We start from the raw sequence: 27,569 nt of genomic DNA, 5'->3' as shown, positions 1-27,569 counted from the left end.
GCTACCGCCCAACTCCCTGTTGTAGTTATTCTTGTTGTCGTTGTTGGATAGGACAGAGAGAAATGGAAAGAGGAGGGGAAGACAGAGAGGGAGAAAAAGACAGACACCTGCAGACCTGCTTCACCGCCTGTGAAGTGACTGCCCTGCAGGTGGGAAGCCAGGGCTCGAACTGAGATCCTTACACTGTTCCCTGCGCTTTGCGCCACGTGCACTTAACCTGCTTTGCTACCGCCCAACTCCCGATAGAATATATTCTATACGGAGTGGGTAGAGTTATGTATGTAGAGACTCTCATGCCTGAGGCTCCCATATTCAATCCCCCCACACCACCATAAACCAGAGCTTAGCAACTCTGGTTTAAAAAAAAATCTACCGTGCATCACCTCCTCGCTCTAAATGATCTTTCAAAGTAATAAATACAAAATGTATAAAATATTAAATATAAGATAAAATATAGTGACCAGGGCTGGGCAGCATAATGGTTATGCAAGACTGTCCAGCACAACCATATAACACAGTTGAATATGAAATGGTAAATAGGAAAATAAACATACAACAAAAAGTGTACAACTGAATATGGCATTGCCAAAATACAAGATTACAGTAATTTTAACATGTGCCGGTCTCTCAAGTCAGAAGGCTACATACTATGTCCAAAACTTTAAGAAGTTTTTTTTTCCACCTTAAATGATTCTTCATAGATAGATAGATAGATAGATATAGATATCTATATACCTATATATAGATATATATAGACATTAATGGTTTTTTTTTTTTGTATTTATTCCCTTTTGTTGCCCTTGTTGTCTTATTGTTGTAGTCGTTGTTGGATAGGACAGAGAGAAATAGAGAGAAAAGGGGAAGCTAGAGAGAGGGAAAGAAAGACATCTGCAGACCTGCTTCACCACTTGTGAAGCGACTCCTCTGCAGATGGGGAGCCGGGGGCTCGAACCAGGATCCTTATGCTGGTCCTTGTGCTTTGCGCCACCTGCGCTTAACCCGCTGCGCTACTGCCCGACTCCCCCGCCTTAGAAGAATCTATAGAGAGTAAGAACTTAGTGAGAAGTTTCAAAAAGAAACAATGAACTATAAACTTCAAAGAATACTAACATTTCACAATGAGATTCATAACAATTTTCTATAACTATGACAAATGGATTTTCAATGACAAGTAAACTGTACCCAACAAGTCATGCTGGCTGGCTCCCAGGGTAGCAGATGATGGAGTTTTACCTCCTTGATCTCTTTTATCGGTTCTTCTTTAGGATCTTCCTCTTCTGTGTCCATTGGTAAAGGTTCTTCAGAAGGTTCTTTAATTGGCTCTTTAATCTTCTCCTCTAATTTTTCTGTTAAAAAGTTACAATGTCCAAAAAAAAAGTTACAATGTCATTCAATGGTTTTGATCAAAGAGTACAAGAACTTTCAAAAATTAAGCTAAAATATTCCATTTCCAGTTATTAACCACAAAGATAAAACGTTACTTCCTTTTTTTTTTTTCCCCTCCAGGGTTATTGCTGGGCTCGGTGCCTGCACCATGAGTCCACCGCTCCTGGAGGCTATTTTTCCCCTTTTGTTGCCCTTGTTGTTGTAGCCTTGTTGTGGTTATTATTATTGCCATTGTTGATGTTGTTCGTTGTTGGATAGGACAGAGAGAAATGGAGAGAGAAGGGGAAGACAGAGAGGGGGAGAGAAAGAGACACCTGCAGACCTGCTTCACCTGCTTCACCCGTGAAGCTACTCCCCTGCAGGTGGGGAGCTGGGGGCTCGAACTGGGATCCTTATGCCGGTCCCTGCGCTTTGCGCCACATGCGCTTAACCCACTGCGCCACCGCCTGACCCCCACGACATTTCTTATAATACCATTAACTTGAATCTGATGTTTCAAATACCTTGCTATGTCAATGAAGAAACTGCCACTAAAGCACTACACACTTTAGAGTAACATAAAAGTCTGTTAAGTCATTCATGTGTGATTTGTAGCAATGATACCTTTTACTGAAAAAGAGAAGATACTAAGATCCTTGGAACAGAAGCAGAAACTTAGGATATAGAAAATTACAAGTCCTCTTCATCCAAAATTCCAAGGGTCTAAATTCTTTCCTTTGAAACATAAACAATATACCCATTTCTTCTTGGTTAGAATTATTAACCTCAATAATAGTAACAATTATATAACAAAATAATTATGCCATTTCAGACAACAGTACGTATGATTTATCCAGGCGGAAAAATAATAACCATGTAAATAGAACTGACTTAAAATAAATACAATTTTTAATTCACTAGAAACAAACAATCCAACTGTGTAATTAGAAGGCACTTCATATGTGGTAAAAAGGATTTAAGCCAGACATTCAAGCAGCATTTATAATATCACAGTTCATCCCATGTCCTATTAAATCACTGGAGCAACTATACCTTTCTCCTTTAGTTCTTGGGGCTTTTCCCAGGTTGATTCTAATGTTCTATTATTATAATAGTAAGTCTTCCCATCTGCTGTCTTATATTCAGTCCACTCAGAAATTGCTGTTGCTCCAGCTAAGGTAGCAGGTGAAGCTGCAATAGCAACCTGGGGATGTATCATGGGTACGATAGGAGGGGCCATTCCTGGCAATACACCTAAAAGAAGAAGAAGAAAAAGTTAGAGCCAGGTGACAAATAGCAAAAGCAAAGTAAAATTAATGAACTAAATCTTACTTTCAAGTACTAGTGAGTCAAATGGAACAAAAAATTACATAAAATAGGATTTATACACTTAAATCTCCATCACTATAAAATTGTAGGGATTAAATTTAATTAGATTTAGAAAATCAACAAGAAATACTACAAGAACAATTAAAAAACTGTAGTGCACCTATCATCAAGTCTTAGCAAAGTATTAAAATGATGATATATTTCATACTCAATAGAAATATATTTTTATTTCTCAAATTCTAATGAAACCAAAACATTAGCTATACCTATTTCCTGAAGCAAAATCATTTTCTAGTTTTAAGATAACTAAAATAGAAAGAAGTCTATTCTAAAGTAGTAACTGAGCTTATCAAATCTCATTTTATACTGAGAATAGTTCAGATGGCCCTACAAACTGTGAGTTTAGTCCTTTTCCAAAGTAAATCTGTTCTTTTCTAACAGATAAGACAAAATGTGTACTTTACAAAGAAAGTAAACAGGTCGGTACTGAGAATAAATTTTTAAAAATTTAAACCCCTCATATTCTATACAATATGTTTCAAATAATTAACTCCCACAACTTTAAATGTAAATTTATACTACACATACAAAAATTCACACACATATACTCACTTAGCATGCAAGCATAATCACATCACTTTACACATGGAAATGATTTCTTATATTTAACTTAAAAACATACATCAAAAAATTAAATGTAATGAATATGAGAATGAAGTTGTTTACACTTATTACAAAAATTAAGATATAAAGTGATCTGACCTTGTTTGCTTTTGTGAACCAAAGAAGCTAATAAACTACAGGCAATTGGGAAAATTAAGTGTTGGCCAAATATAACAACTGTATTTATACTGCTCAGTAAAAGAAAATCATTAAAAAAAAATCCACTCACTTGGGCAAAAATAAATAAATAAATAAATAAATAAATAAATAATAAAAGGATAAACAACAACATTCACTACCATGCCAACTTACAGACAAAACAAACTAAGATGGTTTTAAAAAATTACCGGTCTTGGTGGTAGCGACTGTCTTTACATACGGGCAGCTGACTATTTGCATCATTGCTACACCTGTAAAATGGACAAGCAAGCATATGTTGGAAAGCTGCCATTGTATGTCGGCTACCACTGGGATGCAGGGAAATAATTCACCGCTACAATTTAGAAAATAATTCACCGCTACAATTTAGAACACTACTTCCAACAAAGAAGATCAGAAAATTTCTTTCTGTTTGACATTTTGTGGGAAGTGGTCCCAAGTGTGCTAATTCTAAATCACAACATTAATTACCTTTTGATCAAACCAGTCCTGATAATATTTGAAGGAGTCTCAAGAGTTTACATTCAGCAAACAAAAGCCCCTTCAGGATATCTGTATACATAAAGTTCCTACATGGGACATTTTTCCACAGGATATCAAACCCATGCTGCTGTTGCTTAAATACCAGAGCAGATGCAGCATGACACTAACAAGACATTTTTCGTTTTGCTGCTGCTAACTGTGAACTTAAGACCAATAAATAGAAATGGAGGCATGGAGCATAACCATACCAATAGAGAAAAAGAAGAAGATAGGACCAAGAAGATTGGGAAGAAAATAAGATATGAAAAGGATCCAAATATTGCATTGCAAGTAATACCTTAAATGAAAGAAGGGCAAAGATGAAGGAGGGTAGCATGGAACTAGTGACAAAACCCCCATGTTTAGTGCCCACTCTACAGCATGCTATGGTACTGAAACACTGGGGGCATACTAACACGTTAAGAAAAACACAGTTCACCTCTAATGTCATTAATGACTGCCTGGGCTAACAGCTTCAGACACTTTAGTCACTAAAGACAGCTAGAGAATAGTATAGAGAACAGTAAAGAGTGGAAATTACATACAGTTCTTAGAAGAATGAAGATTCATCATATGATATACTACACTTGTGATAAAAGGGAAATAAAAGGCAAAGCTGAAGAACTGATACAGATTAACTGAGGAAGTCCAAAATCAATTTTAGATTTAATTTGCTTTAAAAGCAATGGCTGAAGGCTACAGGAATTATATTTTATTTTCTACCAGTTCTGCTGGAAAGAATTAAATCTACTGAATAGTTTGACTTTAGAACACTACATCAAAATTTTAAATAGTAAGCTATTTTCCCCAGTAAAGTACAAGGGGAAAAAAAAAATCCAATTCAGAGATGGAGAAAATTAAAATTAAATCTCTGAGTCTATAAATAACATATCTATGCTTACGCGCGCGCACACACACGCAAAAATATTGCCAATTTTTCAAAAGTGCCTTTGATTTCGTAACTACATTTTAAATAAAGTATGATAAAACTGAACTTTTTACTAACTTTGAAATTAAGACAAAAGCATAAAAGAATGGATGAAAAAGACATGCTAAGTAAAATTATATGTCTGGTTTTATTCTCCCTAGTATCTAAAACCAAAAAAAAAAAAAAATTAATACCTAAGTTATAGGATTATACTAGTGTAAATACTGCCATCTGCAGGACAACAGAATCTGTAATTCTTAAGCTAACTTAACTGTATCAGGCTTAATCCCACTGTTAAAATACCAGCTGAATCAACAATATAACTCTTGTATTTAACTGTCAACATAAAGAACATGCTGAAAGGCCATGTTTCTTCTTGTACCAAAAAAAAAAAAAAAATTTCTCTGAGGGTGGCTACATGCTTATCAAGACTCACAAAATAACTACACATCTAAATGTTTTAACTTTTTTAAAAAATAAGCCTTTCTTAACAATTTTCCTGTAACTCTTTTTTAGATTTTTTTTAATTATCTCTATTTATTGAATATAGAAACAACTAGAAATTGAGGGGGTTGAGAGGGAGAGACACCTGCAGCTCGAACATGCATTGTAACGTGTGAACCAGGAGCACCAGCCACCCCCCCATAAGTATTTCTTCAAATTATATTCTTTTTGTTTAATATTTATTTATTCCCTTTTGTTACCCTTTTTAAAAAAATTGTTGTAGTTATTGTTGTTGTCGTTGTTGGATAGGACAAAGAGAAATGGAAAGAGGAGGGGAAGACAGATGGGGAGAGAAAGACAGACACCTGCAGACCTGCTTCACCGTTTGTGAAGTGACTCCCCTGCAGGTGGGGAGCCGGGGGCTTGAACCAGGATCCTTACGCTGGTCCTTGGACTTTGCGCCACCTGCGCTTAACCCACTGTGCTACCGCCCAACTCCCTCAAATTATATTCTTTTGGAGTATTACACCAAAGTAAAAGACTCTGGGGTGGGTGGGTGGGTGGGTGGGGAGAATACAGGTCCATGAAAAATGATGAATGAAATAGTGGGGGTTGTATTGTTGAATGGGAATCTGGGGAATGTTATGCATGTAAAAAAAAAAAAAAAAAAAAGAAGTAGAAACGCAAAGCAGAAATTGACTGAGTTTGGAGTATGGCACCAAAGTAAGAAAGCAGAAGTATACTAGAGTTTGCAGTGAGTACCTCCCTAATACTTCCTCTCCACTTTTCCAAGCTTTGGGACCAGGATTGCTCAACAATTTGTTTGGCTTTGTATGTTAACTCTCTTTTCAGTCACCAGGTTCCAGGTGTCATCAGGATGCCGGCCAGACTTCCCTGGATTGAAGACACCACCAATGTGTCCTGGAGCTCAGCTTCCCCAGAGACCCATCCTACTAGGGAAAGAGAGAGGCAGACTGGGAGTATGGACCGACCAGTCAACGCCCATGTTCAGCGAGCAAGCAATTACAGAAGCCAGACCTTCTACCTTCTGCAACCCTCAATGACCCTGGGTCCATGCTCCCAGAGGGAGAGAGAATGGGAAAGCTATTGGGGGAGGGGGTGGGATATGGAGATTGGGCGGTGGGAATTGTGTGGAGTTGTACCCCTCCTACCCTATGGTTTTGTTAATTAATCCTTTCTTTAATAAAAAATTTAAAAAAAAAAAAAAAAGAAAATCAGGAAATTCCATCTAGCACACTGCATAATTAAAATTCCAAATAAGACTTTTAGTCTTGGGAATTCTTTAATATTGTAAACCAATGAAAAATCAGCTAAAATAAAAATGTAGCAATCTTATAATCTCTACCATGCGCACTATACACCAAATTCTACTTCTTATCCCTTCCATTTACCTAATTATTCTTTTCCTTCACCTTTATCCCTTCCTTAAGCATCCTCATAGCCACACAATGTTATTTCCATGAGCACTTAAAGCTACAAAATAAATTACAACCAACTACCTTCCTCTACTGCCAAGTTGTGAGATAAAAAAATAAAAACCAAAGATATACCACTATATGTAAAACTAAACATTTGAGAAGGAGAAAAAAAAAGTTAATTTTTTTAAACTAAAGTAACTTAAAAGACTAATTTAGTTGATTAATGTTTCTATGAAACACTAGCTCTCCAGGCCGGGTGGTGGCGCACGTGGTTGAGCACAGGCTACAACTCACAAGAACCTGGGTTCAAGGCCCCAGTCCCCATCTGCAGGGGGAAAGCTTTACAAGTGGTGAAATAGGGTTGCAGGTGTCTCTCTCCCTCTCTACCACACTCTTCCGTCTCAATTTCTGGCTGCCTCTATTAAATAAGTAAACACAGACAAAAAAATAAATAAATAAATTGCAAGAGGCAATGACAAATGCCAATCATCTTCTACTCAGTATTTTCCTCAAAAGTATGTATCTTTAGAAGAAAGTATCTAGTTGCCTGTCTTAAATTTAGAAAAAGATCTTATTATTTTTAAAATTATCTGAGTTTCTCAAGTATCAAATATTAGGTATAAAACTATCTAGCATTATACCTACAACATGTAAATGGTTTCTACCCCAAAGAGCCACTGACTCATGAAATTTCTAATTTTTTCTTGCTAAGTCCTAATATCTGCAAGTGTTCTGGAAGTAGTAACAAGAAAAAAAGATAGATCAGCAATGATAAGTAGTGTGTGCACATCTTAAAAAACTATTATTACAACCCTATTTTTAAACAATGATACAATAAAGTGGCAACAGTAGGTAGTGGGAAGAAAGTGAAATTGGGAGATAAGAAACCTAGGTTCTATTTTATATTTGCTAAAAAAAAAAAAAAAAAGCCCTATAAGTGTAACCTCTCTAAAGTATCAGTATTTTCAACCATGATACTCAGAGAACAGACCATGGATTAAGAATTAAACATGCCTGACAGCAAGCAGCAAATGTATTCAAATTAGGATGCCCAATACGCACTACTTAAAGCCTACAGGAGGAACACTCCATGTTCTTTTAATTCCTTCTGGTTGCAATGATTTCCACTAACGGCAATAAAACTTATTAATTCATCTTACATGTCTGCACAGTATTATCTTATTTTCCATTGTTATGAGGGAAACCTCTGGTTTTAGACTAAATTTGTTAGAGTATTTGTATTATAAACAATTCACATTTTCTTCCCAGTATTTAGACCTTAAATGACCAACATCAGGTTCTAAGACCATCATTATTACCTATGTGACCATGGACAAGTAATTTAACCTCTCTGTGTACCTTCCTCAAAGATGCTTGTGAAAATTAAATGTAAATTGCTTTAGAAGAATGTGCTCAGCTTGTATTAGCTATTATGACTTATGATTCTGAGCTCCAGACTCAACCCCTTTAAATTGTTGCAATAAGATAGAACATAATTATGGAAAGATGATCATTTTAAATGTAATTTTAAATGTGGCTGTAGCCTTAAGACATGTAAACAACAACAAAACAGACATTTATTAGAACGGAAGAGAAAATACTGCAGTTAGCCATGAATCTTCTAAACACTTCAAACAGGTAAGATTCAGGCAAATTTTAAATGCAACAGACACATGAGAACAAACTGACAATATGAAAACATAGCTAGAGAGACTTTTATACGCTACTGATTTACCTGGAAGTGGAATTGGCATGCCAGGAAGGGGAACACGAAACGGAGGTACCATTACTGGTGGAAAAGCAGGTATTGCTGCAGCTGGTTGAGGTACTGAATGAGGGACAGCAGGAGGTAACGTCTGGGGGTGCGGCTGGGGAACGGTTTGCACAGGTGTGGCTGAAGGAGCAGGAGCTGAAACACTAACTGTAGGCGTGGCAACTGAAACAGCAGAACTTGGGGTCTGATCTTGTGTTGTGGGTGCTGATAAAAAAATAAAACAAAAATATGTATCACACTTTCACAAACCATTGTACTATTTATGTTCACTCATCATTTAGTCACTCAATAAGTATTTAAGAGCCCATTCCATGCACTGCAAGAAATTTGTAAAAAGGTCTGTCTTCTTCAAGAAGCTTGCAAATAGTTGAATGAAATATAAAAATAATTAAAATACAAAGTGAAATGTGATAAATACCAGAAGTGTCGGTCAAGACCCAAAGACCGTTTCTAACTGTAAGGGTACATAAAATGTTATGATAGAAGTCAGTGATGATTAAGACCTTGAAAGATTTGAATTTCAACAAAGAAAATGAGTAAATGGAAGAAAAATAGGTAATAGTAGTAGGTAAGGTAAATAAAAGCAGAGAGTAAATAACAGTAAAGAATTGTTTAGGAAACAAAACAAGCAGTCAGCTAGTGAAACACTATGCAAACCAAATGAACCAGTGAGTTATGGTTGAAAAGATAAGTCAAAAGGCCTTGAACAGAAGGCTCAGGGGTCTGCCCTTTCCTGGGAAGGAAAGCAGGAGCTTATGCAAATGAAGAGAAATGACCTAGAAGAATGCACACCAAAATATATTAATTTGTTCCATCTACGTGTGCCTTTCACTTTTTATTATATATGCTTCACTAGAGTTTGAATTTTTCATAAGAATGTATCCACATGCATCCTATTTTATGTCTTCATGAATGTAATAGAGGGTTGGGGGAAGCAGAATGATAGTTTCTGAATGGATGAGTAATATAACTAGTGTGTATTTGATGAATTAACCTGGCAGAAACACAGAAAGAAAAGGAAGAATAGATGCTGGAAAATTAATTTCAATGTATCTGAAATTGTCCAAGAAAGAACATAGAGAAAAAAAAAAATTAAATAAATAAAAAAACAAATGAATAATAATTGATTGGATATGAACAAATGGGAGTCAAAATCAACTTGGATTTCTCTATAATTACTTCCCAAGGGGGAAGGGTTGGGAATCTCGATGTCCAATGAGAGAACAGGAGAATGTGAATTTCGGGAGAATACTGTTTCCAACACAACATTTCTTAAGTGTCCAAAGGAATACATTTCATCCCTACTAGTCACATTTAAAATCAAATTAAGTAAAAAAAAAAATTAAAAATAAAATCTTTATTAAAAATGCTTTTGTTCTCAAATATCATAGAACATTTTTGTTATTTATTCATAACCCATCTAGTTCCAAACCAAATTTCATTCTGGTAAACTACTGGTAACAAATACTTCATCTTTTGCTTGAAGTAAAGAAAAATGTCAAAACTCTATCTGTATTAGATTAAGAATGAATTTATCAAATAAAGTGAAAAAAAAAGTGCTTTCCCAATCTTCACACAAATTTTATTCTAAGAGAGAGCACAATGAATAATACAAACCACCCAATAATTCAACTGACTACAAAAATGGTCAGTATCTTTCAGCTCCTGATAATGAAACTCACTTATGCTGGGAAGATGTGAGCAAGTTCATACTTGTTTAATAAGGGACTCACCTTGGCTAAATAGACAGCAGGGCCATACAAGTATCTTCAGGGGCCCAGGAATGAATTGTTGGTCTAGCATAGACCTAGCCTTAGGGTACAGTATCATATTAATATAATTTTATAACAGTATAAAAATACAAATTACATGCAACATTGCCCAGTCCCATACATACACCATTTAGCATTTGTAATCTACTATAATGACTGAAAATATATCTAGTTGTTCTTGACTTCCCTAAGGATTTCAACATCATGTTTCATAAACTTGAACAGGATAAAATGGGTTTATGTTCAATTGGGATTAAAATATACTCCTTTAAATTTTGGTTCCATTCCTAGTAGGGTTATATTGCAGTTCATAGTTGTATTTTTAAAAGTATGGTAATCATATCTAGATATTATTATTGAAATTATGATCAAAGTACTATTGTAAAAAAATAATAATAAAATGAGAAGTGGAAAGGAACCTCAAAGGAGATGGCAGGAAACACTCAGTTCATTTCTCTTATTTGCTGACACAAGATTTTTAAAATTTGACTAGAGGCCATGAGTTGTGAGAGGAAAGGAATAAAGGCAATAAAAGAATTGACAGGGTAACTAAGAGAAAGATAGCTAGATTTTTATATTCAAGTTATCCTATCCTTACTTACTGAAATAAGTAATGAAATCCTAGGCTATAAAACACACTACAAATCTAGTCTCAGATCATCACTCAGAAAGACAGTGAGTGACTATAAATAGATGGAGAAATATTAAGACTGTAGTATGACAACATTTCATGACACTGAATCAAGTGAAATAAAAACAGATATCAGGAATTGTCAGAAAAGACATCAAATCTGGTGTTTCAAGAATATGATTTTGATATACTGTTCTTAGAACAAAGGCTCCCCAATCATTGAAAAAAACTGCAAAAATAAATAAATAATAAAAATCACAACAGAATGCTTGACAGAAAAGTTGATAAGCACAAGACAGCTATAGACCTACGGAAAGATAGTGTAATAATAGAAACAGAATATATATAGGATACTAAAACGTATTTAGCTACAGATCTTTCTTAAAAACAAAATAAGTACTACTCTCTTTTCTAAGAAGTCAAGGAATAAAATGTAAGCAAGCAATACAGAGCCTCCACACAGAAAGAAATACCTGGCTTTTCATTAATCCCTTCTCCCATTACCAACATAGGTATTCCATGAAAATAGGTTGTTTCTGCTTTGCCATGTAAGTTTTAGAAGACCTAGCCTATAAAAAGGCAAAGATTCTATTATCCTCTCTTACCAGAATTCGACTGTCAGATACAAAAGAAATTAAGAGTTGAAAAGCATTGCTTACATCTCCCTATTAAGTACAGTCTCCCCCAAGATGTTTTAAAAACTATCAAGTAGATACGGTCACTAAAAATTAGTTTCTATATATTTTTCTTGTTCATTTAATTGTATTAATTAAAACAAAAAATAAAACCTCAACCTACTATAATTAAATGTTCCTTATACAAACATCTTGCAGTGTAATTCCCATGCCCTTGAATCTACTGTGGGAGGAGAAAGGGCACATTTTTTTCTTACAATCTAATCTACTTTCCAGAAATCAAAAAAAGAAAAAAAATCCACGGAGGTGGTGGTGGTGGTGGTGGTGGTGGTGGGCAGTAGCACAGCAGGTTAAGTGCACATGGTGGGTGCATGGCACAAGGACCAGAGTAAGAATTCTGGTTTGAGCCCCCAGCTCCCCACCTGCAGGGAGGTCGCTTCGCAGGCAGTGAAGCAGGTCTGCAGTTGTCTATCTTTCTCTTCCCCTGTCTTCCCCATCTCTCTCAACTTCTCTCTCTCCTATCTAACAACGACAGCAATAAGAACAATAATAACAACAACAACAAGGGCAATAAAAAGGGGAAAAATAGCCTCCAGGGGCAGTGGATTCACAGTGCAGGCACCGAGTCCCAGTGATAACCATGAAGGCAAAAAAAAAAAAAAAAATTCAAATTATAGTTATCATATAGAGGCAACTATATACCTTCACAACAGTATCACAATCTAATCGAGAAAATCATTACTGAAAAATTCAGAACTCACATTCAGCCTGTAAACTAGCAACACATACACAAAACATAAATAAAAATAAAAGACCAGTAGTAGTAGATTACTGACCATCTTTTAAGCAAAATGAATCTTCTCATCCCAGAAATTCATTCAACTCATCTTTTTAGAAAGATCTAATCTGTGGGCCTTGTAGCTATATGCTTAAAGAATATTCTCTTGCCTTTCTAGATTACTTCTATCTCAATTCCATTTCATCTGCCTGCATACCAGTCTAGAATATACTCACCCCTAAATAAAATTACTAAAAAGCTTCTAAAATGTTCTCATCTCAACACCACCCAAAGAGCCAGCACCAGAAACATCTTCCAGAAGACCTCCATACACACAGACCTCAACAGTCTGCCTCACCTATCAGCCTGGTTCTTAAGGCTCTACATAACCTGGTCTCATTCTTAATCTACTAACCAAATATAAATCTCTCAACCCAGCTTCCAAACAACCCCATAAACTATATTAATCTTCATTTCCTCATCATAGACCATGCTGATACCCATATCTGAAAGACCTCTCCATATGTCTGCAGTTGGGGGGGAGGGGACAGTTCACCTGGATAGCATGCCTGTTTTGCTGTGCATGAGAACCAGTGCCTCCAAGGCAATGGAGGAAGTCTGGGTGCTGTGCTGTGATGACTATCTGTCTCTCCTCCTTGCCCTCCGCAATCCCTCCTCTTACTATCTGAAAAAGTCAGCATGGGCCAAAGAAGGCCTGGCAATGACAAGAAATAAAAACAAAAAAAGCCCAACTCTTAGCTTTTGTACCCACTCAAATCCTACCCCCACAATTCTCACGATCAACTTCAATACTAGTGTAGTTATATCCCATCTATATCCCTAGACTTTAATTTCTCACATCTTCCATTTTTCCATACTAGTCTCCAATTGTTCCATATGCATTACTCTTGTCTCAATCAAAAAAACTAGAAGCTCTGAATATAGGACTTGTACTGACTCTGCAAATCTCATAGCATCCATCATCAGCCAACCAATCTGTATAGCTAACTGCACTCTCACACTTTAGTTTCTTAACTGCAACTAGGCCATTAATTCTACTAATACTAATTTATGCTGTTTTATCCCAAGTCTCACTGCCAAAAGTACACATAATATTAAGGAGAATACCAGAAATAGTAGGACTGTTTTGGAATAGTTCTTATTCGCCCATTCCTCTAGCTCCTAAATCAAAGTGCATGCTGACTGGTACTCACTTGATACTGTCTGCGAAACTGAAGAGGCAGTTGTTGTCGTAGAAGTGGTAGAGGATGGGGTGGACGATGAGGTTGAAGTGGATACTGCAGGTCCTGGACTGCTGGTCGTAGGGGTAGAAGCTCCTACTGCTTGTGCTTGCACTTGTGCCTGTGCCTGAGCCTGAGCCTGGGCCTGGGCCTGGGCCTGGGCCTGAGCTTGGGCCTGAGCTTGAGCTTGAGCTTGAGCCTGGGCCTGGGCCTGAGCTTGAGCCTGGGCCTGAGCTTGAGCCTGGGCCTGAGCCTGGGCCTGAGCTTGGGCCTGAGCCTGAGCCTGAGCCTGAGCCTGAGCTTGGGCCTGAGCTTGGGCCTGGGCCTGAGCTTGAGCCTGAGCCTGGGCTTGGGCCTGAGCCTGGGCCTGGGCCTGTGCTTGGGCCTGAACCTGAGCCTGGGCTGCAAGCATAGGTGTCAGTTCTGACTGCTGAATAACCTTAACTCCATCTGGCTTGGTCCATGCAGATTCGCGTGTTCGAGCATTGTAATAATAAACCTGCAAAGGAAGCAAAATCACTAGTTTCACAGACTCCGTCAACTAACACTAATAATGACAATGCCAATTATTTTTTATTTAAAAAGGAAAAATTAAAGAAAAGGGGCACATAAAAATTGGCTGTTGGTAACTTTTAACCTGCTTTTCACTTCAGTTGTTTATAATGAGCACCTTGTATTTTGAAACACACACACACACACACACACACAATTTCTGAACATGCCCAAAAAGGCTACACTTAGAAAATAACATGTAAACTCATCTATGGCTGGCATCTGGGAAATCAAATTTGGGAAGGTTGCACTATCCCGATTAAGAATTGTTTATTGTGCAAAGAATGTAGTTTTATGCTCAATACCTATTCTCCTTCCACAAGTATGGAATTATGGACATGCTGGGCAAAAGATGCCCGATATGTATAGAAACCCCAATGAAAACCCTCCATCACTAGGTTTAGGTGAGCTACTTCTATTAGACAGCACTTTGCTTGTTTTCTCACAATTTCATGAAGGAGGAATCAAATATGTGACTCTGAGAGCACTCCTGGAAGTTTGTGCATGGTTTCTCCCAGACTTTTGCTACATGCACCTTTTCCCCTCTCCTGGTTTTGCTGTTATCCTTCTGGTCTAGTCTTAGATGTGACTGTCACTGTATGTTGAGTTCTGTTTCACCTAGCAAACCAACCAAGAGTAGGTTTGGTGGGCCCAGGACACATCACTTACTATACAAACTGGGAAAGCCACAGCCTAGCATTGTAAGTACTTCAGGTAAATTTATGTCTATGCAGGTGTGCATACTCTGATTTAGTCTTTCATAAAGTCCTACGCTATGCCCTGCTTACCCAAAGCTCATTCTTAACTAGCAACAATAAAGTCATTCTGGCAGAGTTCTCACACTGCCATAACTCTTTCATATCTTCCTCTTTTTTTTCACTAAGGAAATAAGCTAAAAGTATTTTAGTACTTACCTTTCCATCTGGAGTTTTATTTTCTACCCATATCTCTTCAGTCGGAGGCAGTGCTGGAGTGCCAGGAGCAGTCACAGGAGGCATTCCTGGTGGAAACATCATACCCGGAGGAGGAGGCATGGTTCCCATTGGTGGAGGCATGAAAGGTGGTCTCTGTTAATTTATAACAGTAACTGTCACTTGTTTTCATCTTTTTCATTTCAAATTATAACTGAGTTTCTAAAACTAAAGCACTATAAAAGAAACTAGTTGTTTTTTTTTTTTTTAATTTAAGAAAGGACAAATTAACAAAACCATAGGGTAGGAGGGGCACAACTCCACACAATTCCCACCACCCAATCTCCATTTCCCACCCCCTCCCGATAGCTTTCCCATTCTCTATCCCTCTGGGAGCATGGACCCAGGTTCATTGTGGGTTGTAGAAGGTGGAAGATCTGGCTTCTGTAATTGCTTCCCCAAAAGAAACTAGTTTTACAGTCCATTCAAACTCATTCATCTAGGCTATATACAGAATAGACTATATTAGCACCGGATTACTCCTTTTAAATGTTTAATTTTCTAGGGGAGAGAGAGAGATACTGTAATCAGAGCACTGTTCCAATTATATGTGATTCCTGGGATGAAACCCAGGTCTCAATATTCGAGTCCTATGACCTGCAGCTAAGCTACCTCTAGATCACACAGATTACCAGGGGACAGAGATAGGGTGGGGGAGTTAATCTGAATATATCCTGTCTATTAGCAGGTGCAACACTGGTCTCCCACAAGGGTAGGCAGGGGGCAGTGCAATGCTTAACAGTCTTTGACCCTTAAATATGAGGTCCTGAGTTTAATGTGTGTGTCTCTCATTCACTAATAACCATCTAGTTCAATCCCTGGCACCACTATAAATCAGAACTGAGTGAGCAGAGTAGAACAATTTTAGGAGTTTTTTTTTTTTTTCCCTTCAAGTAAGAACCATTGTTCTTACAAATAACAGTAACTGAAAAGAAAAATGGGTCAAGGCTGGGAGGTATCTGCCACAGTATAGCACACACATTACCATGTACAATATCTTGGTGTTGAGCCCCAGCACCACACAAGAGCACCATGGCACTAAGGGAAGCATCATGCATAATGAAGCAGTGCTATCTATGGTGTGTCACCCTCTTTTTCCTCTCTATGTAAAATAAAAATGAAAAAATTGCACTGGGAGTCATAATATCACACACATATAAAGTCCTGGCATTGCATTTAAAAAATGAACATAGCTAATGTTTCATTCACTTTCCAATGAGGAAAAAATAATAGTAATAAAGGTACTAGAGAGACAGAGTTCACCTGAGGTTCAATTTCCAGCACAACCAGGAGTGTCACTGCACCACAAAAAGCTCTGGTCCTGTGGCACCCCACCCCATCCCATCTGTGTGTATCTATAATGAGAAAAAAAAAAATGGCCCAGGTAGGGCACCAAAGTAATAACCCTGAGGTGAGGGGTAGACATGCAGCTTCCTGGGACAGTGGGGGGTGGGAGTGGGTGGGAGGGATGGGTCACAGTCTTTTGGTGGTGGGAATGGTGTTTATGTACACTCCTAGTAAAATGTAGTCATATACATCACTAGTTAATTAATACGAGAGGGGGAAAATTAATTGTATGTCTCGAAGTTTTTCAAAACACAAACTGAATCTTTTCAATATATAGGCTGTGTAATTGATATGCAGACTCTCTCAAAAGCCTAGACCAAGTATATCAGAAGCAACCAATTGCACAGCTATATACAAGATACTGTATACTGTATAGCAAACCATAACAAAAGGACTTTTCAAAGTTAACCCAATTACCAAATAATGTGATGATAACATTAACTATCGATTGTCTTTTTGAACCCTAAGACAGCAGGAACCTCACATCTCCACTATAGAGTCTCTACTTCCCCCAGTCCTGGAACCATTGGATAGGGCCCACTTTCCCATATGCCTCTCCCAATCCATATCAAATAATACTGCATCTGTCAATCACAACCTAACCAACACAACGATTGCCACCTCAACATGCTTCACTTCAGACTGTGTCCAGAGACTACACGTGTGGAATGACAACCCTTCAGCTTCATTACTCGGGTGAGACCTTTCCTTTCATAGTATACTCTAATTCCATCTCAGGTGGTTCGCTTTCTAACAAAGTCCCAAAACCTATACACCAGTTTCTGTGAGAGAGAGCATATGTTCACACGTATCCGTAAACTACTGCAAAATATATACCTGAAAGCAGAAGTACACTAGAGTTTGCAGTGAGTATCCCCCTAACACTTCCTCTCCACTATTCCAAGCTTTGGGTCCATGATTGCTCAATAACTTGTTTGGCTTCGTATGTTAACTCTCTTTTCAGTCACCAGGTTCCAGATGTCATCAGGATGCCAGCCAGGCTTCCCTGGACTGAAGACCCCCATCAATATGTCCTGGAGCTCCGCTTCCCCAGAGACCCACCCTACTAGGGAAAGAGAGAGGCAGAGGCAGACTGGGAGTATGGACCGACCAGTCAACGCCCATGTTCAGCAGGGAAGCAATTACAGAAGCCAGACCTTCTACCTTCTGCAACCCACAATGACCCTGGGTCCATGCTCCCAGAGGGAGAGAATGGGAAAGCTATCAGGGGAGGGGATGTGATATGGAGAATGGGTGGTGGGAATTGTGTGAAATTGTACCCCTCCTACCCTATGGTTTTGTTAATTAATACTTTCTTAAATTAAAAAAAAAAAAATGGCCCAGGGTCACATTCACAAGGCTCTGGCTCCAAAAAAGAAAGGAAATTAGGGAAAAAATTTATCTAATCTTCAAATAACTCCAAATATAGCTTTTTCACATGTATAAGCATTAATTGTGAGATACAGAAAAGTTATATATGTTAAATTCAGCAGGTATTTATCCCAACTGCTGAAGAATTTTCCTAGAACCACTAGATTTAATCCTACCTATCTCAAAAAGAATTTACTGTCATTCTTCAATGATTACTTATACAACATTAAGATCTGGGATCAATTCAACTGTAATTTATTGCTTGTTAAAAAAGCAAAAAAGTGATTTGACATTTTGTAACCAGAGACTAAAAAGATTTCCTCTATTATCTATAATATCAGTATTCAATTATTCAAAGCACTTTTATATGAATAATGGAATTGAGGGGCAGGCAGTGGCACACCTGGTTAAGTGCACACATTACAGTGTGCGAGGACCCAGGTTCAAGCCCCAGGTTCCCACCTGCAGGGGGAAAGCTTCAAAAGTGGTGAAGCAAGGCTGTAGGTGTCTCTCTCCCTTTTCCTCTCTCACCTCTCAAATTTCTCTCTAGCTCTATCCAATAATATATAAAAATACAATATGAATAATGGAATTGATACTCTGCTAATAACTTTAAGCTATACTTCATTTTCATAAGCTATTTTCTTTCTATTTTAAAATTAATTCAGTGTATTTCAAGCATCAGCACACAGATCCATGTTCTACAAATAAATCCACCCCAAATGTGTCTCAAGCTGGAAATCACTTGGACTGAGTGTAAAACCATAATTACCTATCAAGATCAAGAAAACCATTACAGCATTAGAAAGTATCCCATTACAATAATTGTTATAATTCCATTAGAGGGTTACATTAGTCCAATACACTGTATAATTTTCAAGTAGGTTTAACTCTTAAAGGTATAAATAGGAACAAATTCGCATATAACAGCTCCTAACAGCAGATCAAAACCTATTTTCTTATTCTAATCTTGGAGGAAATATAAAATCATTTAACAATATGTTTAAAGAGGGAGAGTATTAGTTATAAGGAAAATAGTAAAATTAAGCTAGGCATGAAAATCTTATGTCTCTTCCATAAACATAACCATATGTAAACAGAGTTAACAGTGTTTAAATAGTAAATAGAGGAGTTTTTTTGTCTACTTTTATTAGTTCAATATTGTTAAGGAAAACCGTCTTATTTATTTTTGTTTCAGAACTATACAGGCTAAATAAGACAATGCAGATAACGTACTCAAAACAATAATACAAATCCAAAAGCAGACATTTGAGAGTGAGCATCTTCATGATCACTTTGTAGACAATAAGTGAGTTTCTATATAGTAGAGAGGGATATGTACCTTGGATTAGAACATCAAGAAAGTCCTTAATTTTTAAAAATCATGCAGCAAAAAAAAAAAACAACAACAAATGCTGCCCAGGAGGTGGCAGAGTATATAAAGCCCTGGTCTCTCAAGCATGGGGGTCCTGAGTTAGCAAAAAGGCAGGTAAGAACTAGCTATTTGACTTTATTTATATATGTATTATTTCCTGTCACCACCTAAATATTATTGCTACCACTGCTTTCAGAGCAACTGTGATCTTTAATTTGCCTTTTCCTATAAATTGAGAAAAGAAAACAATTTTTTCTCAAATATTTCTATTTATTATTGGATAGAGACGGAGAGAATTTGAGGGGGATGGGTGATAGGGAGGAAGACAGAGATGCCTGCAGCCCTCCTTTTCATGAAGCTTTTCCCCTGCAGATGAGGACCAGGAGCTTGAACCCTGGTCCCTGTGCGTTGTAATGTGTGTGCTCAACTAGCCATGCATAATACTGATAGTAACAATGAGCATGATACAACAAAAGAATTGATAAAACAAAGAAATGGCAACCTCTACATTCTTTACCTGGAGGTGTGGAGGACCCATGGGGGGAGGAATCCCTCCTGGAGGAGGCATTGGCGGCATATTGGGATCAAAAGGAGGACGTCCAAAGGGGGGCCGAGGTGGTGGTGGAGGGCCCCTCATCATACCAAAGGGTGGAGGAGGTCGCATGAGAGGTGGCGGGCCTCGCATCACTGCATTCGGTGGGGGAGCCGGGCCTCGAAACCTCAAGGCCTGCTGTTGAGCCATCCTATAGGAGAGAAAGCAATGAATAAATCTCATATTGAGGAAAAACTGTAATAGATGATCTCTAATCTAAAAGGTCCTTTAAGAGAAAGTAAAGTTAGAGAAATCATTTTGCAACCAACAAGATAAAAACGGATTCAGTAAGAATGATCAATCCTGGGAGTCGGGTGGTAGTGCAGCGGGTTAAGCCTACATGGCGCAAAGCACAATGACCAGTATCAGGATCCCGGTTCGAGTCCCTGGCTCCCCATCTGCAGGGGAGTCGCTTCACAGGCGGTGAAGCAGGTCTGCAGGTGTCTATCTTTCTCTCCCCACTCTGTCTTCCCCATCTCTCTCCATTTCTCTTCCCCATCTCTCTCCATTTCTCTCTGTCCTATCTAACAACGATATCAATAACAACAACAATTACAAGGGTAACAAAAGGGAAAATAAATAAATAAATATTTTTTAAAAATTTAAATGTATGATCAAACCTAAATCTAGGAGGAAATACGGAGCACAAAACTACTACCACTGCCTTAAAAGTTCTCCCCACATACTGTTTAAAGATTCAAGAGACAACAAAGAAGAAAAAAAAACCTCTAATGACATAATAGTATAGGTGATCAGATAACAACCAGGTACCACTAAAATTAATATCATCTAAAAAAATGGATGGACATCATTTGTCTGAGTCACATCACCTATATGGAGCAAAATAAACAACCTGGGTTGAACAGATAGTTCACCAGGCAGGGTACCTACCATGAACGTAACTCAGGTTAGAGTTTCTGCAGCACATGGGAAATGCTATAGCAATGGATGGAGCTCCCACCGACCCAAGTGGCCTAGAATGGAGAGACTCGGTATACATACACAACAACGACCATAATCTAGTAATGATGAAATACTAGATACAGAATAAAGAATGGTCTTTAAAAAAGGAGGGAGGAAGGACAGGGGATAACGCACAGCACAGGTCCTGCAAGCTTAATGCCCCAGATGTGCTGGGTTCAGCTCCCAGTACCACCATATGCCAGAGCTAAGCAGTACTCTGGTCCTTTCATGAAAATATATATAGTTTTATTTAAAAAAAAGGGGGGGTGGGCAGGCAGTAACACAGTGAGTTAAGCACACGTGGCAGTGCTAGCCCCAGGCTCCCCACCTGCAAGGGGGGGGTGTCACTTCTCTTATTTTCTCTGTCCTATCTAACAATAACAGCAACAACAACAGTAAAAACCAAGGGCAACAAAAGGGGGGAAATAGCCTCCAGTAGTGGATTCTTAGTGCAGGCATGGAACCCCAGCAATAACCCTGGAGGCAAAAAAAAAAAAGGGAGAGGGGAGAGAATATCTCAGGTATCTCAGGTAGGGCATGCACCTCACCATGTACATAACCCAGGTTAGAGCCTGGGCACTACAGAAGAGGTGTATGGTGGTACTGGAGGAAGTCTCTACTAGAACTATGGTGTCTCTCCCTGTCTATCAGAATGAGAAAGCACCCAGAGACTGGTTAAAAAAAAAAAAAAAATCACACATGCATGAGCCCTGCCCCACTGCTCAAAAATAAATAAATGGGGAACAGGAGTTTATATTCTTCAGAACAGTTGATGCTATACATAAAATACAAAATAGGGGCTAGGTGGTGGTACACACAGTTAAGTGTACACATTACAATGCAGAAGGGCTTGGAGTCAAGTCTCAGGCCAACACATCAGAGTGGTGGAGCACTGCTGTGGTGTCTCTCTCACATCCTCTATCTGGGGGGGGGGGGGCACTGGGAGTAGTGAAGTCATGTAGATACCAAGTCCCAGTACTAGCTCTGGTAATAATAAAAATAATACCCTGGGTTTCTCTAAATGAAACAATTAGATTTTATGAATGGTATGTATATATTAAGTGAAAAAAAGACAATGTATATAGGACTCAGTACAATTCATAATTTCAAGAATCCACTAAGAGTCTTAAAGTGGCAGCCTAACCCCATCATCTGGGGCCCTAGTCCGGGAATCCTGAGATTCCCACACAGACATGACAGGCCTAAACCTCGAACAGATCCCTCTCCCCATTGTCACTGGTCATCTCAATCAGGAACAACACAACAGGCCCCTTAGTGGGCCCCCATAGGACCTTGCCCTCAATGTGGATCAACAACAGTAGAGAATGTTCCATCTTCCAAAGGGAGGCTGGATAACATACTCTACCTACCACCTGAGGAAGATGGGTCCTAAAATTGGGCAGCTTGGAATGTTCCTACTCATGACCAAAGAATGTGAACTCAGATCTACAGGGATGCAGAGGTCACATAGGCTTCTAAGCTGAATATGAGTCCCATATGACATCAAATCGATGGGGTTTAGAGTCAACAATATTTATACACCTTATTATACACCCATATTTGGGAGCTACTCTCTTCCCTGATGCAGCTTTCTGGTCCTTTTGCCAGCCATGGCATCATTTCCCCAGACAATGACTTGAGTCCTCCTGCATATCAGATATCAGGCCCAGAAAAGGAAAAAAAAAAAAAAAAAAAAAAAAAACTAGTAAAGTCATGGGCCCTTTGAAATATAAAATAGGCCTACTAACTATTGACAAAATGGAGACACCCCCCAACTCTTCATCTGAACTATTCCAGCCTTTAGGTTCATGATTAGTCAACAGTATGTTTGGCTTTATATTTAACTCTTTTTTTCAGCCACCAGGTTCTAGATGTTACTGTGATGCCAATCGGACTTTCCTGGGCAGCCAACCCTACCAGTGTGTACTGGAGCCATGCTTCCCCAGAGCCCTGCCCCACTAGGGAAAGAGAGACAGGCTGGGAGGATGGATCGACCTGCCAACACCCATTTCAGCGGGGAAGCAATTACAGAAGCCAGACCTTCAACCTTCTGCATCCCATAATGACCCTGGTTCCATACTCCTAGAGGGTTAAAGAATAGGAAAGCTATCAGGGGAGGGGTGGGGAGGGGATACAGAGTTCTGATGGTGGAAATTGTGTGGAGTTGTACCCCTCTTATCCTATGGTTTTGTCAGTGTTTCCAAATTTTTATATAAATAAAAATATTTTTTTTTAAATCAAATGCACTGCTCCTGATGGCCTTTTTTTTTTTCCATTGTTGTTATTAGATAGGACAGAGAGAAATTGAGAGAGGAGGGGAAAACAGAGATGGGGAGAGGAAGATAGACACCTGCAGACCTGTTTCACTGCTTGTAAAGCAACCAACCTGCAGGTGGGGAGCCAGGGGCTCAAATTGGGATCCTTGTGCAGGTCCTCGTGCTTCGTGCCAAAGGAGCTTAACCCACTGCACTACTGCCCAGCCAATAGATTTCTGAAGCTGCTACTTGTGCTGTATTTAAATAAAATACCAGGGCAGGAAGTCAGCATAATGATTATGCAAAAGACTTTCATGCCTGAGGCTCCAAAATCCCAGGTTCAATCCCCAGAACCATGATAAACCAAAACGGAACAGTTCTCTGGTCTGTATCTCTCTCTTAATCTCTCACTCATTAAAACAAAAACAAACATATGCATAACACACCTAAACATTTATAGAGATAAAAGGCACGTGTATTTTGCCCTTAAATGGCTCATAGTAAGAGGGCAATAACATTGCAGAAAAAATAAAATATTAACACAAGTATACTGTACTTTTTCCAAGTCTGATATTACTTCTAAATAAAAAAAATTAAAGATTTACTTATTTATTGAGGGTGAGAAAGGAGAGAAACAGACACCTGCAGCACCTTCACTGCAGATGGGCACCAGGGGCTTAAACCTGGGTGCTAATACAGCCTCTGATTTTCCCTATCAGTTCTTTATATACATTGCTTCATCACAGCATTACCAGATTCTACATTCCATTGCTATAACATTAACATAGCAGTGGTACTGGTTGACTGTTAAGAGGCTGATCATTAGTACATTATTAGCTATCATTACCAGACTTACTAGTATCAGATCCTGTATTATCTGGCTGTTATTGCCCTCTTAACAAACTCTTCTTTTTTATCAAAAGGTTCTACTTCAAGTTCATTACCTTGAAGTTTCTGTACTTGATACCTGTTATGCTCTTCCAGATTTTTACACAACCGACTCACTTCAGCGTTGGCTCAAATGTCATCTCAAACTCCTTTAGCACTACTATTTTCTCCCAATTACCCAATTTGAGTTTCAGCATGATAAATGCTATGGAAAAATTTCTCATGCATTTCTGTATTACTGCTACCCATTAGTCAGTAGTATTCCCTTTATATAGTGCTGCAGCCCAGTGTCTAACATGGCAGAAGTTGAAATACTTTTGTTTTAATAACTGCAAACATTGGCTACTTCTTACATACCAGCCACAATTATGAGGACATCTTTTGTACTAACTCTTTTGATCCCTACATGCCAATGTTTGGCATCACCTTCATAGTGGAAACTACTTTGGTGAAAAACAACATGGTAAGACAGCTTGTCAGCTGAAACACCAACATATTTCCATTTTGCAGTCAATTTAGACTACAAATATATTGAGCAAAAGGCCCCCAAAGACCTAAATGACTGACTCTTAAAAGTCATCGCAAAAGTTCTCAACAACAAATGGAAGGGTAGCATTAAAATCTGAGAAAATAGGGTGGGGGTAGATAGCATAATGGTTATGCAAACAAACTGTCATGCCTGATGCTCCAAAGTCCCAGGTTCAATCCCCCATACCACCATAAGCTCAGCAGTGCTCTGGTTAATTAAAAAAAAATAAAAAAAAAGTGTTATTAAATCTGAGAAAATTCTGCCTACTATAGCTTATTTGCATCGTATTATCACTCACAATCTTTTTTTTTTTTTGGGGGGGGCGATGGTGGGGAGACTGTTTGCATGAACAGAAAATGAATGTATATATGGTGTGTATAACATTCAGAATTGCAATCTCCCCAAGGGTAAAGACAATAAATTCTTTAACAGAACAGACAAAAGTGCAAGATGCTACTGGTAAACATATGTGAGGCAAATTATGTAATAAACTGTTAAGCGAGGAAGGCCAGCTTTTAACCCTGCCAAACCACTCTGTGACCTTGTATAAGTCACTTCACATTTGCAAGGATCTTCATGATATTGTTACTGTACTTTAGAATTCAGATGAATCTTAACCAGGATGGAAACTCCTTTTGAGTACAAAGCTTTTTGGTATAATTGGAAGTTCTAATGCCGGCACCTAGGCCAATGACTGTCATATGGAACATACTGAAAAAAAGGGGGGGAATGTGGCTCCAGTGAATGAAACATCTCTAAATCTCCTATATGATCATATTTTTACTCAGCACTTTATGTGCAGACCCTATGATACATCAAGAAACACATTAAGAACACAATTACGAAAACCAAGACCTGATTTCTACAAAGAGGTCACACAGACATATACACATATACAAAGGGAAATGCTAAAATACAGACTCTAGAAATAACTTCCAGGGACTAAATACTAAAATACAGACTCTAGAAATAACCTCAGGGACTAAAGTCTAAAATTTGCAACGAACCACCTAAATCAAAGTCTTATTCAAATCAACTTTGTAACAATGTCTAGACCTACTATTGATAAAGTTATTATACTTTGCAAAGCAAGTTTCTCAAGAAAATTCATGAGACAAGTCTGTAACCTCCTGAGACCAGAATCTGAAATAAACATGCCATCACTAATACTGAACCCTGACACTGCGACACTGCACTTTGAATACTCATTACTAAGATGGTTATCCTGCGTTTAAAGGATTTGAGGTTTCTCTTTAAAAGACAAGATTTTATTCCTGACGGAAGGGTATATGTGCATGTGTCAATTCAGTATCTGAAGACTTGCCCCCCACTCACTAAAGCCTTGACTAACAGTCCCCATGGCTTCAATGTCCTCTAAACCTTTACACTTGCACTATTTCATTTTAAATTGCTGACACCACCAAAACTCAGAATGGGAGGTGAACATCTATACAATGTCGTGTTCTTTTTTTTTTTTCTCCCCATTCAGAAAAAGAAATGTATCAAGTATGACACAAAATTCCTTCTCAAAAAAAAAAAAAATCTACTAACTAAAGATGCTGTCAAAGACGTTTTTAACTTTGTCAAATCTCCATGACCGATTTCACTGACACTGAAATACATGGGGGCGGGGGGGTGACTACACTCTTCAGGGGATGAACAGAGGCTGGCGCGGCACCGGGGTGCAGGCTGTGGGGCCTGGCTGCCCAGGGTTCAAGCAACTTACTTCCCAGAGTCATACTAACTACCACCCAGGCGACTTGTATCATAAGATTATCTCCTCGACTTCAGTGAGGCTCAGTGTGAGTATGCTGGCTCTCGTCTATGGCCTGCAAAACGAGAAATAGCAAATCCACCACCACCAAACGTGGTTTTGAAGATGATACAAGACAGATCTCAGTAGCAAAAGGCTGGCTGGCACCTAGAATCATAGGAAGAAAGGAAAGGAGAAAGAAAGAGAAAAGAAACAAAAGAAAAAAAAGGAGACTGGGGCTATTGTTTATTATTCAGAAATACGGGAAAAGGAATAGAGGGAGGAGGGGTGAGAGAAAGAAAATGCACAGGAAGTTAAGAAATCCAACGACAGAAGGATGGGTACGGTGGCTCCCCCTCACACACACACACCCCGCCCCCCACCCACTAAAAAAAGGGGGATCGCGGAAGACCTGGGAGAAAGCAGCGTCGGAGGCGCCGAGGGTGCGGAGTGACCGAGCTGCGAAAGGAGCCGGAGTCGCCGAGGGAAAGCCGGCAGGAATGCCGGGGGGGGGGTCGCCGGCGCAGGGCTCCGAGGCGGGAATGCCGGCTGCGGCCCACGGCTTCGGGCCGAGAAGGACACTGGGGTCCCCGACCCCCGAAACACGGCGGAGGAAGGACCCCCAGGACGCGCAGGAAGCCGCGGCCTAACCCCAGGCGGGCTCCCATTCAAGCCGCCTTCGCCTTCCCCTTCCCCATGCGGTCCCTGCTCTGAGCCATCTCACGGCCCCTCTGGGTACCGTCCTCTCCGGTCTCCCCGCGGCGGGCCCAGCCTTCCAGGACCACTGTGTACCGACACGGAAAGGAAGCCAGCGCCCCTTACCTGAGCTCCCCGGGGTTGAATCGTTCACCGTCTCCCCCGTCCCCGCCACGCTCCGCCATTACAGAAGGCCGCGTTCATCCACCCGCCGACTTGGCGTACCCGATTGGTTAGACCAATCGTCAATCCCTAGCGAGAGAGGCGGAGATAATAGAACTCTATAAGTTGATTGGAGAAGCTTTCCGTCAATCGTCAAACTAGGGGGCGGTATCTGCCCTTCTATTGGTTCAAGGGCCCGCCGACTTTGAAAGCGGTATGGAGAAGGCCGGTTGATTGGTCGCTCTGAGGCTTTCTGGGAAATGGGAGTTGAGCTAAGAGGAGGCGCGGGCGTCCTCTGACTGCAAGTAAAACTGAGCCCTCCCCCTGACTGCCCCGCCTGCAAGTGGCCACGAGTCTGCCGGCTTCCGGGAAAGCCAATTGTGGAGCCATGTTTGCCACCTACTGACCATGTTGGCTCTAGCAGAAATCATTTCC

General features: G+C 39.3%; 1 protein-coding gene across 13 annotated transcripts in view; it reads right to left on the bottom strand.

Moving 5' to 3' along the window:
• The window catches only part of TCERG1 (transcription elongation regulator 1), a 68,582-nt gene extending 41,356 nt beyond the window's left edge, over positions 1-27,226 (bottom strand). For 5 of the 13 annotated variants that reach the window (XR_009547056.1, XR_009547058.1, XR_009547059.1 and 2 more), the window contains exons 1-8: positions 27,099-27,226; positions 19,814-20,039; positions 15,147-15,299; positions 13,654-14,179; positions 8,585-8,827; positions 3,705-3,767; positions 2,419-2,619; positions 1,183-1,346 (exon numbers count right to left, since the gene is read on the bottom strand). Coding sequence is in view for 10 of the 13 variants with exons in the window: in XM_060180378.1 (XP_060036361.1) it covers positions 1,183-1,346; positions 2,419-2,619; positions 3,705-3,767; positions 8,585-8,827; positions 13,654-14,179; positions 15,147-15,299; positions 19,814-20,039; positions 27,099-27,157 (1,635 nt within the window). In the remaining 3 variants the exon portion in view is untranslated. The remainder of the gene's footprint in view (positions 1-1,182; positions 1,347-2,418; positions 2,620-3,704; positions 3,768-8,584; positions 8,828-13,653; positions 14,180-15,146; positions 15,300-19,813; positions 20,040-27,098) is intronic. The other 8 variants (XM_060180387.1, XM_060180412.1, XM_060180418.1 and 5 more) reach the window with 6 other exon arrangements.
• Positions 27,227-27,569: the final 343 nt, after the last annotated feature.

This window comes from Erinaceus europaeus, chromosome 2 (assembly GCF_950295315.1).
Source record: "Erinaceus europaeus chromosome 2, mEriEur2.1, whole genome shotgun sequence".
In the NCBI taxonomy this organism is placed as follows: domain Eukaryota; kingdom Metazoa; phylum Chordata; class Mammalia; order Eulipotyphla; family Erinaceidae; genus Erinaceus; species Erinaceus europaeus.
The sequence above is the reverse complement of the archived record's forward strand: the minus strand, read 5'-3'. Positions and strand labels throughout refer to the sequence as shown.